Raw genomic sequence first — 16,362 nt, forward strand, 5'->3', positions numbered from 1 at the left:
AAATGGTACTGGTTTTTCTTTCATAGTAATAATACAAAAATCTTAATTGAAAATAAATTGATATAGTTGTTTAGGTGAGTAATTATGTACAAAACAGTACAACGCAGGTGGTATGCAAATATTATAAAACTGTGAAAATGGTGTGCAAATAACAAGTTTGCACTAGAGAGCAAGAAATTGAACAATAAAAATGCCATGATTCCAACAAAAGGAAAGAAACAACAAAGCTTGAAAAGCAGGGAACAAAGGATGGAAACAGTAAGTAGAAACAAATGAAAAATTACAATAAAAACAAATTGAGGTAAATTTCCCTATCAAAATAGGAGATTTTTAAAAATCAATCTATGAAGTATTTATAAAAACCACAGCTAAAACTATATAATCAAAGCAAAAAGAATGCAGGTTTGGCAGTTAATATCTGGCAAAACAGAACTCAAGCCAAAAATATTAAATAAGAGAAAAACATTTTATACTGAGAAAAACATGCTCTATTATTACTGTTATGAAGTTTTATACTCATGCCATTTTGGAATATATAAAGCAAACATTATTAGAAATATAAGAAATTGACAGGTCCACAATGATCTTGGGAGACTGTCACACTTCTCTGAAATTAATAGCCCAAGTAAATCAAAATAAGTAATAATATGAAGAATTTGACAGACTGTTAGACATTTATACAAAACTTGTACCTAACAGAGAATACACATTCTTTTCAAATACCCATGGAATATTCATGTAACTTGAGCATATATTAAGCCTAAATAAGGGCTCAACAGATTCCAGCAGGCACGAATCTTACGTTTTACATTCTGAGACCACAACGGAAGACAGTAGGAGTGTAGACCTCAAAGTGTTGCCGTAAGCAATAGAAAGACAGCCTAGGGGCACCTGGGTGGCTCAGTCAGTTAAGCAACCAACTTGATTTCTACTCTTGCTTTTGGCTCAGGTCATGATCTCAGGGTCATGAGATCAAGCCCCCCATAGGGCTCTGCGCTGACAGTGCAGAGCCTGCTTAGGATTCTCTCACGTGCCCTTTCTCTGCCCCTCCCCCACGCTCTCTCTCTCAAAATAAACTTTAAAAAATGTGTTAACAAGGGTTAGAAAGATGTTAAAGACATGACTGCATCAAACTGCTATGTTCTGCCTGCTTGGGATTCTCCCCCTGCCCAGCCCCTCTGCCACTCATGCATGCTCTCTCTCAAAGTGAACTTCAAAAAAAAAAAAAAAGAAATACACTTTTAAATAACTCATGGGTTAAGGAAATAACAAATTATAATGCCTATAATTTATTTAAAGGCGTGAAAAAGCTAAGGTGGATTAATGGAGGAAGGATGTATAGATCTGTGATGAAGCAAGAAAAAAATGTTAATGGTAGAATCTACCACTATTGAGTGGTCACTGTAGAATTCTTTTAACTCTGTGTATGTTTGGAAATACTAATAATAAAATGTTGGGGAGAAATAAATAAATTAGAAATTATTTAGAAGGGAAGGGGCACCTGGGTGGCTCAATTAGGTGAGTATCCAACTCTTGATTTCGGCTCAGGTCATGATCTCTTGGGGTCTGTGAGATCGAGCCCTGCATCGGCCTTTGTGCTGACAGCACGGAGCCTACTTGGGACTCTCTCTATACCTTTATCCCTGCTCCTGCCCCACTCGTGCTCATGCACGTTCTATTTCTCTCTCAAAATAAATAAACACTTAAAAAAATTATTTGGAAAAAAATGACAACGTAAGCATTATGTATCAAAACCTGTATACTGCAGCCAAACAGTAGTCAGAAAATATGTTGGGTTACATGCGTATAGTAGAAAATAATAAAATTTGAAAATAGGTGAATTGAGCTTTTAAGAAACTAGACAAAGATTAGCAACATAAGCTCGAAAGAAGTATAAGAAAATAATTACTGAAAATTAAAGCAAAAACCACTGTGAAAGGGAAAAGATTTGCTCGATAAAGCCAAAAGATAGTTTTTGTGAAGACCAATAAAATGGTCAAAAGTTTGACAAATCTCAGCAAGAAAAAGGGAGAAAAGATACAATTTTTAAAAAATAAAGATGAAAATGATAACTATAGAAATAAAGGAAAATTTTAAATTGTAAGAGACTTTGGAGCATATTTTTATACTAATAAATTTGAAATGAATGTTTAGATAAAACAAATCATTTCTAGGAAGGCATAAGTTACCAAAAATGACTCAAAAAGAGACTCTTTACGTGAAAACATCAATAAACATTTAAAAAATTTTAAAAGTAGCCAAACTTCTCCCCTTGAAGATGATACCCAGACAAGACTGTCTACAACTAAAGTTTACCAAAGTTTGAAGGAACAGATAATAATCTATTTGCTTTATTTATATTTTTAGGTTTCAGAGCATAAAGAGATAGAAAGCTTCCCAACTCAAGCTGCTAAACTAGCATAACTGATAGCAACATAAAGAACACCAAAAAATAAATCCAAAGGTCAACCTTGTTTATGGAATATATAAATACAAAATAAAAATCTACAAATCAATCTAGCAGTCTGGTAAAAGAATAATATATTAAGAACAAGTAGGGTTTAACTCAAGAACTTATTTATTTTTTAAAAGAAATTTTTTATGTTATTTTTGAGAGAGAGAGAGAGTGTGTGTGTGTGTGTGTGTGTGTGTGTCTGTGTGTGAACGGAGGAAGAGGCAGAGAGAGAGGGAGACACAATCTGAAGCAGGCTCCAGGCTCCAAGCTGTCAGCACAGAGCCCAACGGGGCTCAAACTCATGAATTGCAAGATCATGACCTGAGCAAAAGTTGGATGTTTAACTAACTGAGCCACCCAGGTGCCCCTATCCCAAGAATTTAAAAATGACTCAACATCAATAAATCTATTAATATATTTTACTTTATTAAAAAATTAAAAGCCCGTATCATCTCAATGGATGAAAAAAATCCATCTCATAAAACTTGAATACTCATTCTAGATTAAAAAACAAACAAACTCAGCAAGACCAAAAGGAAACTTCCTTAACTTGATAAACGTTTATCTACCATAAGCCTACAGGGTACACTTCATACAATCCCCATTCATGCCAGTTATCAATTTATTGCCTCTCAACTCTAAAATGCATCCTTCACCAGCCAGTTTTGTCAACCTGGATGCTTGCTGTAAACAGTTCTCTTTTGCCAGCTGGCATAATGCTAAATTTTGTCAGTAGAGGTCGCTGGAGGGACATGAGGGAGGGAGCTGCTCCTTGATTCCACTGTGCTTCATCGTTTGTTCCTGGGGCAGGGCTGGCAGTAGCATGTGAGTGGGACATTTATGCCACTTGTTCACCAACAAGTTTTGTTGGTACAACAGGAGGATTCTTGCTTACCAATCAGTCCACAGTTCCTGCTTGCCAGGTTTATCCCACTAGCTATGATCCTGCTCTGACCCCAGGCAACAAAGCAAACATCTCTGTTTATTTCTTCCTTGGATTCTGTCCTTCAGCCCTAAGATGTTCTTTAGAGTTCTCTTTTATCCTTTCTTTGTAGCCAGTCCCTTATTATCAGTTAATGATTCTTTTGTTAAGTGTTCCCTGCTGAAATTACTGCTGTGGTTTCTGTCACCTAACTGAACCATGTTACAAAATTGGTACCAAAAATAGTTTCTCTCCCACCTTCTCATTCATATGTCTTACTAAGGCATCCAAAGTCCTTGCCAATTCCTGTTCATCAGATACAATCAACATAACACAGTGGACAACTACAGTGCTTTATAGAAAGTCAAAGCAAGCAGTATCTCTGCAGACCACATAGCAGAGAACAGGAGAACTGACATGGCCCTGCTGTGAGCCTGTGAGGGTGTACTGTTGGCCCTGCCAGGTAAAAGCAAATTACTTCCGGAGGTTTTTTCACACTGGTTTAGAGGCAAAGGCTTTGTTCAAGTTAAGGTTAATAGGTGCCTACCAAATGCCAGTGGCCTTCGAAGAAGTTCTTCAGTCAAGATACTACATCTGCAAGTGTAGCTGCAATTGGAATCATCACCTGATTACACTTAAAGCAGTTCACAGTCATTATCCAAGATCATGCAGCTCTACAGGCTACACAGCTGAGTTAAATAGGAATGTGATAAGCATCACTACCTCTGCTTCTTTCAAGTCTTTTTTTGTTGGCACTAATTTCTGCAGTTGCGGCAGGAGCACAGCATTTGCTTATGATTTACTGTGTTGGCAGAGAGGGGAAGTTCCAGAGACTTCTACTTGGCCCTTACTACCATAATGGCCCTTACTCCATAGGTCAGAGAGCCAATGTGGAAATTCTGTCTGTTGCCAAGTATGTCTACTCCAATTATACGTTCAGTAACTGGGGAAATAACCACAGGGTGGATCCACAGAACAAGTGGGCCCAGAGTCCATCAGACTTAAGACTCCATCTATCACCTGAGCACTATAATCCCTCATTTTGAGTAGGGACCATTTGAGTGCTGTTTTGGGTTCCCAGGAGTTAATATCAGTTCAAAGCCAATGCTCAGTAATCTGAAAAAATCTGGATATTTTCTTTTTTCCAGTGCATAGTAACTCTAACAAATAGCCACAGTTCCCTTTGAGTAAGTAGGCTTAGAGGAAGATTCGCAGTCTATGCCTGCGGTAATGCTGCAGAGTTCATCCTCAGGGGGACCTGTCCCCTTCAATTAAGGGGCTTTGGTCTTTGAATTGACTTATATCTGGAAATCAGAGGAAAAACCATGACTCTTCATTGTGGTGGTTCAAATCAGGGTTTTGGCTACTAGACTTGGATTTTCTTCTGTTATATACATCAAGTAATTCTTTATCAGGCTACTCACCAATTTTGCTCTTAGGGATACCACGATTAATTAGCCATTGCTAAATATCCCTATGGGCAAAGGCATTCTGATTTCCAGTATATCCTTGCTACCCTTCATGGTAAATGTGTTCACATGTCTTTAGCAGGGAAGTGCTGTCACATGTCCTCTGGCACTCCAGGGCCCCATCACCCCACTGAAACCAGAGAAGCCATTTCAATGATGACATCACCCGTGATCTTACCTGGCCTACACAGGAAAGCAACCAAAGACCTTTCTGAGGACATAGGTGCTCCCCTCACTAATGTATTTCTCAATGCCTTCGTATAGGAGTGTCTTCTAGGAAGAAATGTCTCACAGAAACTCGTTACAGGTATAGATAGGTGTTCAGCGACAGATTTGTAGATCACACAAATTCACTCTGATATTCCTATTTCTCCTCCAAATCATAGCAGGGAAGCTCCGGCATCTCCACCTCATTAAATGTGGGCCATTGTTGAATCCAAGTTTAAAGCAACTGTTAAAAGTCACCTCCAGCTTCACAAGCTATCACACTGAATTCACAATCTCTAGTAAGTATATCCATATCAAGGAACATGACTCAATCTAGCATTATATTCTACCCTCCTTGGTCTAACACCCTTAGAATCCATTCCCAAACATGTCTCCCAGGTTTCTGCCAATATATATTAGAAAAGTCTCATAATTTGTCAGGTGTATAAGCCATTTCCTTCTGAATTATAGTTATCCGAGTTACCTGTATCCCTGGAACTTGCTGAGATTTCACTCTAGTTATGGATCCTGGGACAATAGGAGTGATTTGTGCTGGGTCTTGAGAGTGAGCATCTGCCTCAGATGAAGTTATTACCACAGCATTTTCAGGGAAAGTAAAACTAATCTCCTCAGACCCTGGAGGGCAGACTACTTCCACTGGTAAGGCAGGCTGAGTTACTTGGGGGTACAAGATTATCAATTACATCTGAATTCATCCAGATAGTCCCATTCCAAGTTTTGGGGCCCCATTATTTCCCAACGAATGCCCTAACTTGCACATGAGAAATGTGGCATGCCCATGAACTCATGTGCAATACTGACTGAAATACCATTAAAACCAAGAATAGAAAAACAGTGCCCATTATCACTACTACTAATCAACATTACACTTGACACTCTAGCTATACAATAAGCCACAAAATGGAAAGACATATATTTGACTGCAGTCAAAAAGATTTCTACCTAGAAAATCTGAACAAATCAACTGAAAAACCATTAAAACTAATATGAGAGGACATAACGAATCTATAGCAATATGCAAAAATGAATAGCCCTTCCATACACCATGCATTTAGAGACATATAAGAATGTTTACCATTGTTATAATAGCAAAACTTGGAAACAACCTGGAAGTCCACGGTCAGAAGAATGGTTAACTAAATTTTGATATGTCCCCTCTATGGGATATTATATAACAGCTGTACTTCTATAGGAAACATTAAGACAAAGTAAATTAAAAAAAAAAAAAAACCAGAATCTGGAATAATATATATACTATGATATCATTTATGTCACAAATATAAATAAATAGAAGGATAAATACTAAAAACATGTAAGTATTTAGGTACATACACAAGTATGTATATGAAAGAAAAAGATGTGGAAGAAATCTTGGAATGAGGAGTGATTAAGAGAGATTTCACTTTTTAAAATCTATGTTTCAAATTTTATTTACTTTTTAAAATATTTATTTATTTAGAGAGTGTGAGCAGGGGAGGGGCAGTGAGGATCCCAAGCAGTTTCTGTGCTATCAGCTCAGAGCCTGACACAGGGCTTGAACCCACGACCTGTAGCATCATGACCTGAACCGAAATCAAGAGTTGGACACAACCAACTGAGCCACCCAGGTGACCCTGTGCTGTTTCAAATTTTAATTGAAAAGTATTTATTGGGGCGCCTGGGTGGCGCAGTCGGTTAAGCGTCCGACTTCAGCCAGGTCACGACCTCGCAGTCTGTGAGTTCGAGCCCCGCGTCGGGCTCTGGGCTGATGGCTCAGAGGCTGGAGCCTGTTTCCGATTCTGTGTCTCCCTTTCTCTCTGCCCCTCCCCCGTTCATGCTCTGTCTCTCTCTGTCCCAAAAATAAATAAACGTTGAAAAAAAAATTAAAAAAAAGAAAAGTATTTATATATTACTTGTGTTATTGGGCTGAATATCTAGGAAACACTGACTTCATCCATCCATTATCCATCTATCCACCAACTCATCTGATTATTAAACACGTGCTAGCTATGCATGTAAGAGTTAAACAGGTAACATGACACATAATCTTTTTTGTTTTGTTTTGTTTTTTGAGAGAGAAAGAGAAAGAGGGGGGAGAGAGAGAGATCCATATTCTTTTTTTTTTTTTTTTTTGAGAGCGAGAGAGAGAGAGAGAGAGAAAGGGGAAAAGAGAGAAGATCCAAAGCAGGCTCCACACTGTCAGCACACAGCCCAAAGTGGGGCTCGAACCCACAAACTGGGAGACCATGGCCTGAGCCGAAATCAAGAATCAGACACTCAACTGACTGAGCCACCCAAGTGCCACCATGGTACATAATCTTAAATTGCTGGGGTATAAAACCCTGTTCCTAAGAGCCTACCAATTTTTTTTTTCAGTAAAGTCCTATGAGATAGAATCTATAAATTCTATTCTTTCACCACAAATTTGGAACTGTTTACTGAAAATCCATTAGCTTTCTCAAAGGCAGACTGAATCTTTTTCCTTATTCATCCAACAAAGATATTTTGAAAAACTCCACACATCTTAGTTGATTATTAGTATTATAATTATTAATTAAAACCATTTCAGTCACATATAATTCACACAAGAAGAAATAAGATGAATAAGTAAATATATGAAAAAATGGTCAATTCTATTAGCAAAAGGAAGCAAAATAAGACAACTCATTAAATTAGCACTTTAAAAATATGTAAAATGTCTAGTGTGGTTGAGGATACCTTGAAATTAGTGTCAGCAATTCACATTAGTGATGGTAGTGTAGATTAGAACGTATTAGCAATATTTATCAAGAGTCACAAAATACCAGTCTCTGCACATAGATCAGTGGAACATAAGAGAAAACCCAGAATTGGTCCCATAGCTATATGGTCAACTAATCTCCAACAAAGCAGGAAAGAATACCAAATGGCAAAAAGACAGTCTCTTCAACAATTGGTGTTGGGAAAACTGGACTTTTCTTAAACCATATACAAAAATAAGTTCAAAATGGATTAAAGACCTAAATGTGAGACAGGAAGCCATCAAAATCCTAGAGGAGAACAAAGGCAGCAATCTCTTTGACCTCACCTGTAGCATATTCTTATTAGACACATCTCTGGAAGCTAGGGAAACAAAAGCACGAAAGCAAAAATGAACTACTGGGACCTCATCAAGATAAAAAGGTTCTGCACAGAGAAGGAAACAATCAGCAAAACTAAAAGGCAACAATGGGAGAAGATACTTGCAAATGACATATCTGATAAAGGAGTACTATCCAAAATCTATAAAGAACTTATCAAACTTAACACCCAAAGAACAAATAATCTAGTTAAGAAATGGGCAGAAGATATGAATAGACATTTTCCCAAAGAAGATATCCAGATGGCTAACACATTAAAAGATGCTCCATATCACTCAACATCAGGGAAATACAAATCAAAACCACAATGAGATACTACCTCACACCTGTCAGAATGGTTAAAATTAACAACACAGGAAACAACATTTGTTGGAGAGGATGTGGAGAAAGGGGAACCCTCTTATACAATTGGTGGAAAGGCAAACTGGTGTTTTCTACTCTGGAAAACAGTATGGATGTTTCTCAAAATGTTAAAAATAGAACTACCCTATGACCCAGCAATTGCACTACTAGGTATTTACCCAAAGGATACAAAAATACTTATTTGAAGGGGCACATGCACCCCCAATGTTTTTAGTAGCATTATCAACAACAGCCAAATTACGGAAAGTGATGAATGGATAAAGAAGATGTGGTATGTATACATTGGAATAATATTCAGATATCAAAAAGAATGAAATCTTGCCATTTGGAATGATGTGGATGGAGCTAGAGTGTGTTATGCTAAGCGAAATAAGTCATTCAGAGAAAGGCAAATACCATATGATTTCACTTCTATGGAATTTAAGAAACAAAACATATGAACATAGGGGAAGGGGAAAAAAGAGAGAGGGAAGAAAACATAAAAGACCCAGACTTAGGGTTGCTGGAGGAGAGGTGGGCAGGGGATAGGCTAAATGGGTGATGGGCATTAAGGAGGGCACTTGTTGTGGTGAGCACTAGGTGTTGTATACAAGTGAAGAATTACTAAATTCTATTCCTGAAACCAATATTACACCACATGTTAACTAACTAGAATTTAAATAAAAACTTTAAAAGAATAAAATAAAACAAGAGGCAAAAAACAAAAAAAAACAAAACAAAATACTAGTCTCTCTGACATAATACTCTCATACTTGAGATTCACCTTTAGTAAATAATTGCAATGAAAGAAAACAGTTATTTGGGCAAAGCTTTCATTACTGCATTATATATAATAATGAAACCTTGGAAATAATATAAATATCCCAAATAAAGGGTAATAAGTAAACTATGGCATGACCATTCAGTAGAACATTATAAAACTATTTTAAATTATTTTATGAAGATAATGTAATAACATGAAAAAATGAGTGAAAAAGCGATTGACGATTAAAAAACAATCTTCCCATTGCCACGTAGTATTCCATTGTGTATATAAACCACAGTTTCTTTATCCATTCATCAGTTGATGGACATTTAGGCTCTTTCCATGATTTGGCAATTGTTGAAAGTGCTGGGATGAGCACTGGGTGTTGTATGGAAACCAATTTGACAATAAATTTCATATTAAAGAAAAAATCTTCCCTCAACTAAGAGTATGTTATTTTTATAATTTTAAAAATCAGTAAATTTTATTTTAAAATTATGAATATGAGGAATCTAGGAGCAAATTTTATAATGCTAAATGATAAAGGCAGAAGATAAAATATTTAACCTGTACTCAAATTACAGCTTTATAAAATATTCATTCATATGGATAACTGTGAGACAAGACATGGGCTACAATTCATTCACTAGGCTGGTAGAATTATGGTTGATTTTTTACTCCTTAAAAAATTTCTTTCCGGGGTGCCTGGGTGGCTCAGTCGGTTAAGTAAGCCTCAGGCTCAGGTCATGGTCTCGCGGTTCATGAGTTCAAGCCCCGCATCAGGCTCTGTGCTGACAGTTCTGAGCCTGGAGCCTGCTTCAGATTCTGTGTCTCCCTGTCTCTCTGCCCTTCCCCTTCTCACACTCTGTCTCTCTCTGTCTCTCTTTCTCAAAAATAAATAAACATTTAAAAATTTTTTCTTTCCTTAAAAAGATTTTTTTTGCCACCCTTGATTTTTTTGTACGTGGAACACAAATAAATCAGAGGACAGAAAACTTTTGGTGACCTACCTGCTGCTCCTTTCTAAGGAACGTTTCAATTTCCATATGAATCCGATTCTCTTCTTCGGTTTTCAACCTTAGTTTCTGTGAAAATAAACCAATATCAGGAATTCTTGCCAGTAGGGTTTGGAATGAGAAGTTCTCAAGATTAGAGTTGTAGCTGTGACAGTATTTCAGGTTTTCTTTACCAACTGGAGTCCCAAGAATCCTACCACATCACTCTGGGACAACAAATCAGTTCCCTTTAACCCAATTTGTGTTCATGGATGGTGCTGAGCCATGTGTTGGGCATTATGCTGAACACATGCCAGTGTCCAGGACATAAGAACCATAATCCAGTTGCCTGGAAAGTGATGTCATTTAAGGAGAGAAAAATGTTTCAAGGGCACAGTGTTCTTAGGCCTAAAAAAGGAAATTCCAGAGTGCAAGAAGTTTGCAGTCAGAGTCATATACCACACCCATCGAGGAAGTTTTCAAGTAAGTGAGGGACCAGAGAAAGCAGTCCTCCTGAACATGGATGACACTGCTAATGTTTGCTCCTTCTCACCTACCTATTGTTCTTTTAGTCATTTAGTCTTCCTTTTCTAATGAGGGTCTACCCCTTGTTTGTTTCTCCTGGTATTTTTCCAGTGGGATTTCCCATCTCTAAAATTTAGGTTTGAATGAATCTCAGCACGCTTGATTTTATATTTCTTTCTCCTTTTTTTTAAGTTTATTTATTTATTTTGAGAGAGAGAGCATGCATGTGTGTGCAGAAGTCAGGGAGGGGCAGAGACAGAATCCCAAGCAGGCTCCATCCTCTGTGTCAGGCTTAATCTCACAAGAGCCAAAATCAAAGGTCATGAAAGCTTAACCAACTGAGCCACCCCTTGATTTTATATATACGTTTTAATGTTTATTTATTTTTGAGAGAGAGCGAGAGAGAGTGTGTGGGAGCAGGGGATGGTCAGAGAGAGAGAGGGAGACAGAGGATCTGAAGTTGACAGCGTAGAGCCCCATGTTGGGCTTGAACTCACAAACTGAGATCGTGACCTGAGAGGAAGTCAGACGCTTAACCAATTGAGCCATTCAGGAGTCCCGATTTTATATTTCTTAATGGGGGATAAAAGGTACTTGTTGGGTAAAGAAGGCAGCAGCAAAAACTCACAATAAGTATCTTGTTTGGGGGCGCTTCATTCTGTTTTTATTTTTAATCTCAAATGTGAGAGCTGCAGGAAAGATAGAGCAAAGATCAACAGAGGAGCCCTTCCTCCTCTGTTAGGTGAAGCAGTATGAGGAGTGACAGCCCAAATGCCACCTACCATGTTCATTCTTAATGTAGCAGTGATTACCTCTATCTCTTCCAGCAAGAGCTCCTCTGTTCTGTTACATTTCTTCTGGGTCTGGGAGATCTGCAGCTCAGTGTTTCTCTTCATATAGCGATTCTCCAGGTTGGTTTTTGCCTTCATCTCTTGCAACTGGTCCTTGAGGTGAGCAATATATTCATTCCGACTCTGTAGAGGTAAGACCAGGCTTCTAAATTAAAATACATTCTACTTCCATTCAGTTCAGCCAGTGGCTAAAGCCTACCTTCTGTATTTATAAATCAACAAGGAACTGGATCCATTTTTCTGCCATCTCACTACAGGAAAGTTAGCCAATAATCAGGGATAGTATAAATGAAAATGAAAGGTAAGTTAGCACCAGGACTGTGAGATTCTTTCCTAAGTACACTATTTGGGTATATATCTTTGGGTATATATCTTTGTATCTACAAAGATTTCCCATTACTATCTCATTGTGGGAGAAAGAGCACTGGTCTAAAGGATCAAAAGAACTGTCTTCTCATGCAAGCCCTCAACAGCTATGGTAACCTGGCCAAGTCAGTTAAACTCTCTAAGTCTTACCTTCTATAACATAAAAGCATTAACATCTGCCTTGCCTGGTATATCTTAGCAAGTGATTATAAGAAACTGAATGGAGGATATATGAAAATTCTTTGCAGGTCACAAAGTGCTTGGCAATTTTAAGGTTTCAGTATTCATTAAAAAAATATTCAGGGGCACCTGGGTGGCTCAGTCAGTTGAGAGTCCAACTCTTTTTTAAAATTCTTTTCGTGTTTCTTTTTGAGAGAGAGCGAGTGACACACACAAGCAGGGGAGGGGCAGAGAAAGAGGGAGACACAGATTCTGGAGCAGGCTCCAGGCTCTGAGCTGTCAGCACAGAGCCTAACACAGGGCTCAGACCTACAAACCGTGAGATCATGACCTGAACCAAAGTTGGACACTTAACCAACTGAGCCACCTGGGTGCCCCAAGGGTCCAACTCTTGATTACAGCTCAAATCATGATCTCAGAATTGTAGGATCAAGCCCCGTGTCAGGCTCTGCACTCAGCATGGAGCCTGCTTAAGATTCTCTCTCCCTCTGCCCCTCTCCCTGACTCATGTGCTCTCTCTTTAAAATAATTTTTTTTAAAAAATTCATTCAGTATCATACTAAGTTAAACAGTGGAGATCTAATAGACATGGTCCTTGCCCTCATAGACTTTACCATCTAGTGATAGAGATGTGATTAAAAACAAACTTTTTGGGTGTGCCTGGGTGGCTCAGTCAGTTAAGCATCTGACTTTGGCTCAGGTCATGATCTCATGGTTCATGAGTTTGAGCCCTGCATCAGGCTCTGCACTGACAGTGCTGAGCCTGCTTTGGATCCTCTGTCCCCCTCACTCTCTGCCCCTCTCAGCTTGTGTTTTCTCCCTTTCTCTCTCGAAAATAAATAAATATTTTTTTTAAAAAACTTTTTGGGGCGTGTGGCAGGCTCAGTTGGTGGAGCATGTGACTCTTGATCTTGGGGTTGTGAGCTTGAGCCCCACACTGGGTACAGAATTACTTAAAGGTAAAATATTTTAAAAACAAAAGCAAAAACATTTTTAAAGGTGCAAGGTATGTAAACTTTTCTTAAGGTGCAAAACACTATTAAAGAATAGAGCAACATTTTCTCATGAGAGAAAATAATAAAGGAGACCTACATTAGATTGGATGGTCTAAATAGGATTGTCTGGGGCACCTGGGTGGCTCAGTCAGTTAACCACTGGACTCTTGATTTCAGCTCAGGTCATAATCTCATGGTTCATGAGTTCTAGTCTCACACTGGGCTCTGCACTGACAGGGTGGAGCCTGCTTGGTATTCTCTCTCTCCCTGTCTCTCTCTGCCCCATTAAAATGTGCATTTTAATTTACATTAAAATGTAAAATATGTACATTTTAATACATGTATATAAAAAATAAATAAGAAGAATTCTTTGAGAAAAGAATGTTAAATCTGACACCTGAAGGGTAAGTATGTATGTCACATGAAAAGTGGGGTCAAGGAAGATTCTCAGAAAAAGGAAAAATAAATGCCCAAGTCCTGAGGCACGAAAAACCTGGATACATTCCAGGGACTGAAAGAAAACTCTAGAGACTATCCCTGCAACAGTTAAGAGTGGGACAGGATGAGGTTGGAGAGGTAGGTAAGAAGGAAGCATGCAGGACCTCAGGCGCTATTAAATTTGAATTGTATTCCAAGTGTCATGGGAAGTTTTGGGAAGGTTTTAGTCAGGGCGAAACATTTCATTGTTTGAAAAGAATCAGACACATCATGAGTCATTTCACAGAGAGATGATCAGTTAGCTGACAGCACAGCAAGCAAACACAACTAGTAATAAAAATGCAGTGCTTTATCAGAGATCTCGGTTTCTCTAAATACCAACCAATTTTAGTCTTACCACGTAAGCTGGGCAGAGTAAATTCTAAGTATTAAAAGAAACAAAGCAGAAATCGGTCAAGATCATCCACAATAAAAAAAATATATAGTTTAAAGGATCATAGGCCCCTCCGGGTGCCTCGGCAGGTCTATGGGGTTGAGCCCCACATCGGGCTCTGTGCTGACAGCTCAGAGCCTGGAGTCTGCTTCAGATTCTGTGTCTCTCTCTCTCTGCCCCTCCCCTGCTCACACTTCTCTCTCTCTCTCTCTCTCTCTCTCAAAAATCAACACTAGAAAAAAAGAAAATAAGCTGTAATTTAAAAAAACCCATTTTTTAAAAGTAAAATAAAGGCTCATAGGCCCCTAAAATTAGTCAGAAAGGAATTCTTCAGGTCATTTTGTCTGACTTCTTCGTGTAACTCTATGGAATCATTCCAATTATAGAGCAGTTATTCCACCTGTATCAAAGCCACTCCAAAGAGATGAGTATCTCTGGCAGAGAATATGCTACAAGGCCTAGCTGATAACACATCTCAGTGCTTTTTAGTCTCTTAAAAGTTGTGGGCAATTAACATAAGACTTTCCTCAACTGTAAAACCCTGCCAGTGCCTCATGCAACTTAGCTACTCAATAAATGTTCATTAAATTAATTTTAAGAGAGTTCTTTTTTGGCTCACTTTTTCCCCTTCCCTTCTATCTACACTCTCCTCCCTTCTCCTCTTTCCCATTTCACTTTTTTCTTCCCTTCTAGTTCAAACTGTATGGAAGTCAACAATAAAGTTTGGATTTCTAGGAAGACTTGAGTTAAAGTGAAATGTGATGGTGTCACTTCTTCATCGGCTGTTATCTTTATACCTATTTAACCACTTAGACTTTCTTTGAGACCCTGCTTATACACCACTTAAATCCATAAAACCTCTTCCAGAAAACCTCAGCCACATAAATAATTGTGCGTTTGTTTCTCACAGAATCTAACAGTGTTGAACACTTAAGTATTCATTAAATAGCATCCGTACAAAAGTATCCTTTCAAAAACTCAAAAAAATGTTCTCGTCAGTTTTCTTTATCAAATTGAATATTAAGTCTTTTAGAGTAATAATATGAAGATCAGAAATGCAGAGTTAAAATTCTAGGAGTTTCTGCCTATGGCAAGCAAAAGGTATTACATTATGTAACTTGATAAGGTCATACAACATTGGTCTACAATTATACCGTGCCAAGTAAAAGGCATCTGGTTTTAATGCTGTTGCTGTGGGCCTCTGGTTATTCCCTCCTGTATTACTGTTCTGCACAACTTGTGGCCTCCTATGGTGAAAGTATGGAAACAGAGGAAGATATAAAATCTTGACAGTCTAGTCATGGTAAAATCATGATCAAGGCACACTAACAAATGAACTGAAATACAATTCCATTTCTGCATCTTCTTGGTATGCAAAAAGGAGGCAGCCTAGAAGCAGTGGGTTACAGGCCAATTGTCATGAGTTATATGAATGCCTTTTAAGATTCTCACTAAAAAAAGATCTGCCCTCACCACAACCCACCAGCATAACCCTGGTTGTCCATGGCATCTGCAGCCTTCCCCATGATCAAGGTCTGTGGACTGATGCACCATATTTGTGGGTTTTTGTAGCAGACCAAACTTTAGTCAGAAATCCCAAAACTGCCTTCAGATCTGTACTTTTAATCTGAATTCAGAGGAACATGATTTAGAAATGGAAAGAAGCAGTCAACCAATTATAGTTAATAAGGCTCTGATGGCTGCCACAATATTGTAAGCCAAAGAATTTTAATGGTAGTGTCCGTTTTCATAATTGAACACAAAGCAGAGATGAGAGTATGGTTCCTGGAATTTTTGGAAGCTACTGTCTGGAGAAGTTGGAACTTGTGTTACCCCTTGGGCTGCTGCTTTGGTTGGATGGAAAATTGCAATGTGGTCTATTAAAGTGACAGAAGCCACTGGAAAAAATACAATTCTGTATTAAGTTAACATATATATTTGTTTGTCTGTCTGTGACCAAGAACAGTGGCTGATTCTGTAACAGTCTCTGAATAACTCTAAGCTCTGAGCTACACAGAGTCACCCATTCTAAGATACAGATGAAATATAATCAGGTCCAAACTTCAAAAGTTTCAGGCTCCAATTCCACCCATTACTTTCATTTCCATTTGAACTATTCCCATTTCAATTGTATCAATTTCCTCTTTTCTTTCCTTTTGTAATGAGGTTTCCATACACCTCATTGTTTTGACAGATCTCTTTTGAGTAAAACCCTTCAAATGTAATGCCTAACTATACATGATATTATAAATGTATAACTACAACAGAGGACAGCAAGTATTTTTCCCCTGTTTTATAA

General features: G+C 38.2%; 1 protein-coding gene across 1 annotated transcript in view; it reads right to left on the bottom strand.

Moving 5' to 3' along the window:
- The window catches only part of IQCG (IQ motif containing G), a 49,367-nt gene that overhangs the window by 4,328 nt on the left and 28,677 nt on the right, over positions 1 to 16,362 (bottom strand). The window contains exons 6-7 of the mRNA XM_032594739.1: positions 11,613 to 11,774; positions 10,291 to 10,365 (exon numbers count right to left, since the gene is read on the bottom strand). Of these exons, the coding sequence (XP_032450630.1) occupies positions 10,291 to 10,365; positions 11,613 to 11,774 (237 nt within the window). The remainder of the gene's footprint in view (positions 1 to 10,290; positions 10,366 to 11,612; positions 11,775 to 16,362) is intronic.

The sequence above is a fragment of the Lynx canadensis genome, chromosome C2, assembly GCF_007474595.2.
Source record: "Lynx canadensis isolate LIC74 chromosome C2, mLynCan4.pri.v2, whole genome shotgun sequence".
Lineage (NCBI taxonomy): Eukaryota > Metazoa > Chordata > Mammalia > Carnivora > Felidae > Lynx > Lynx canadensis.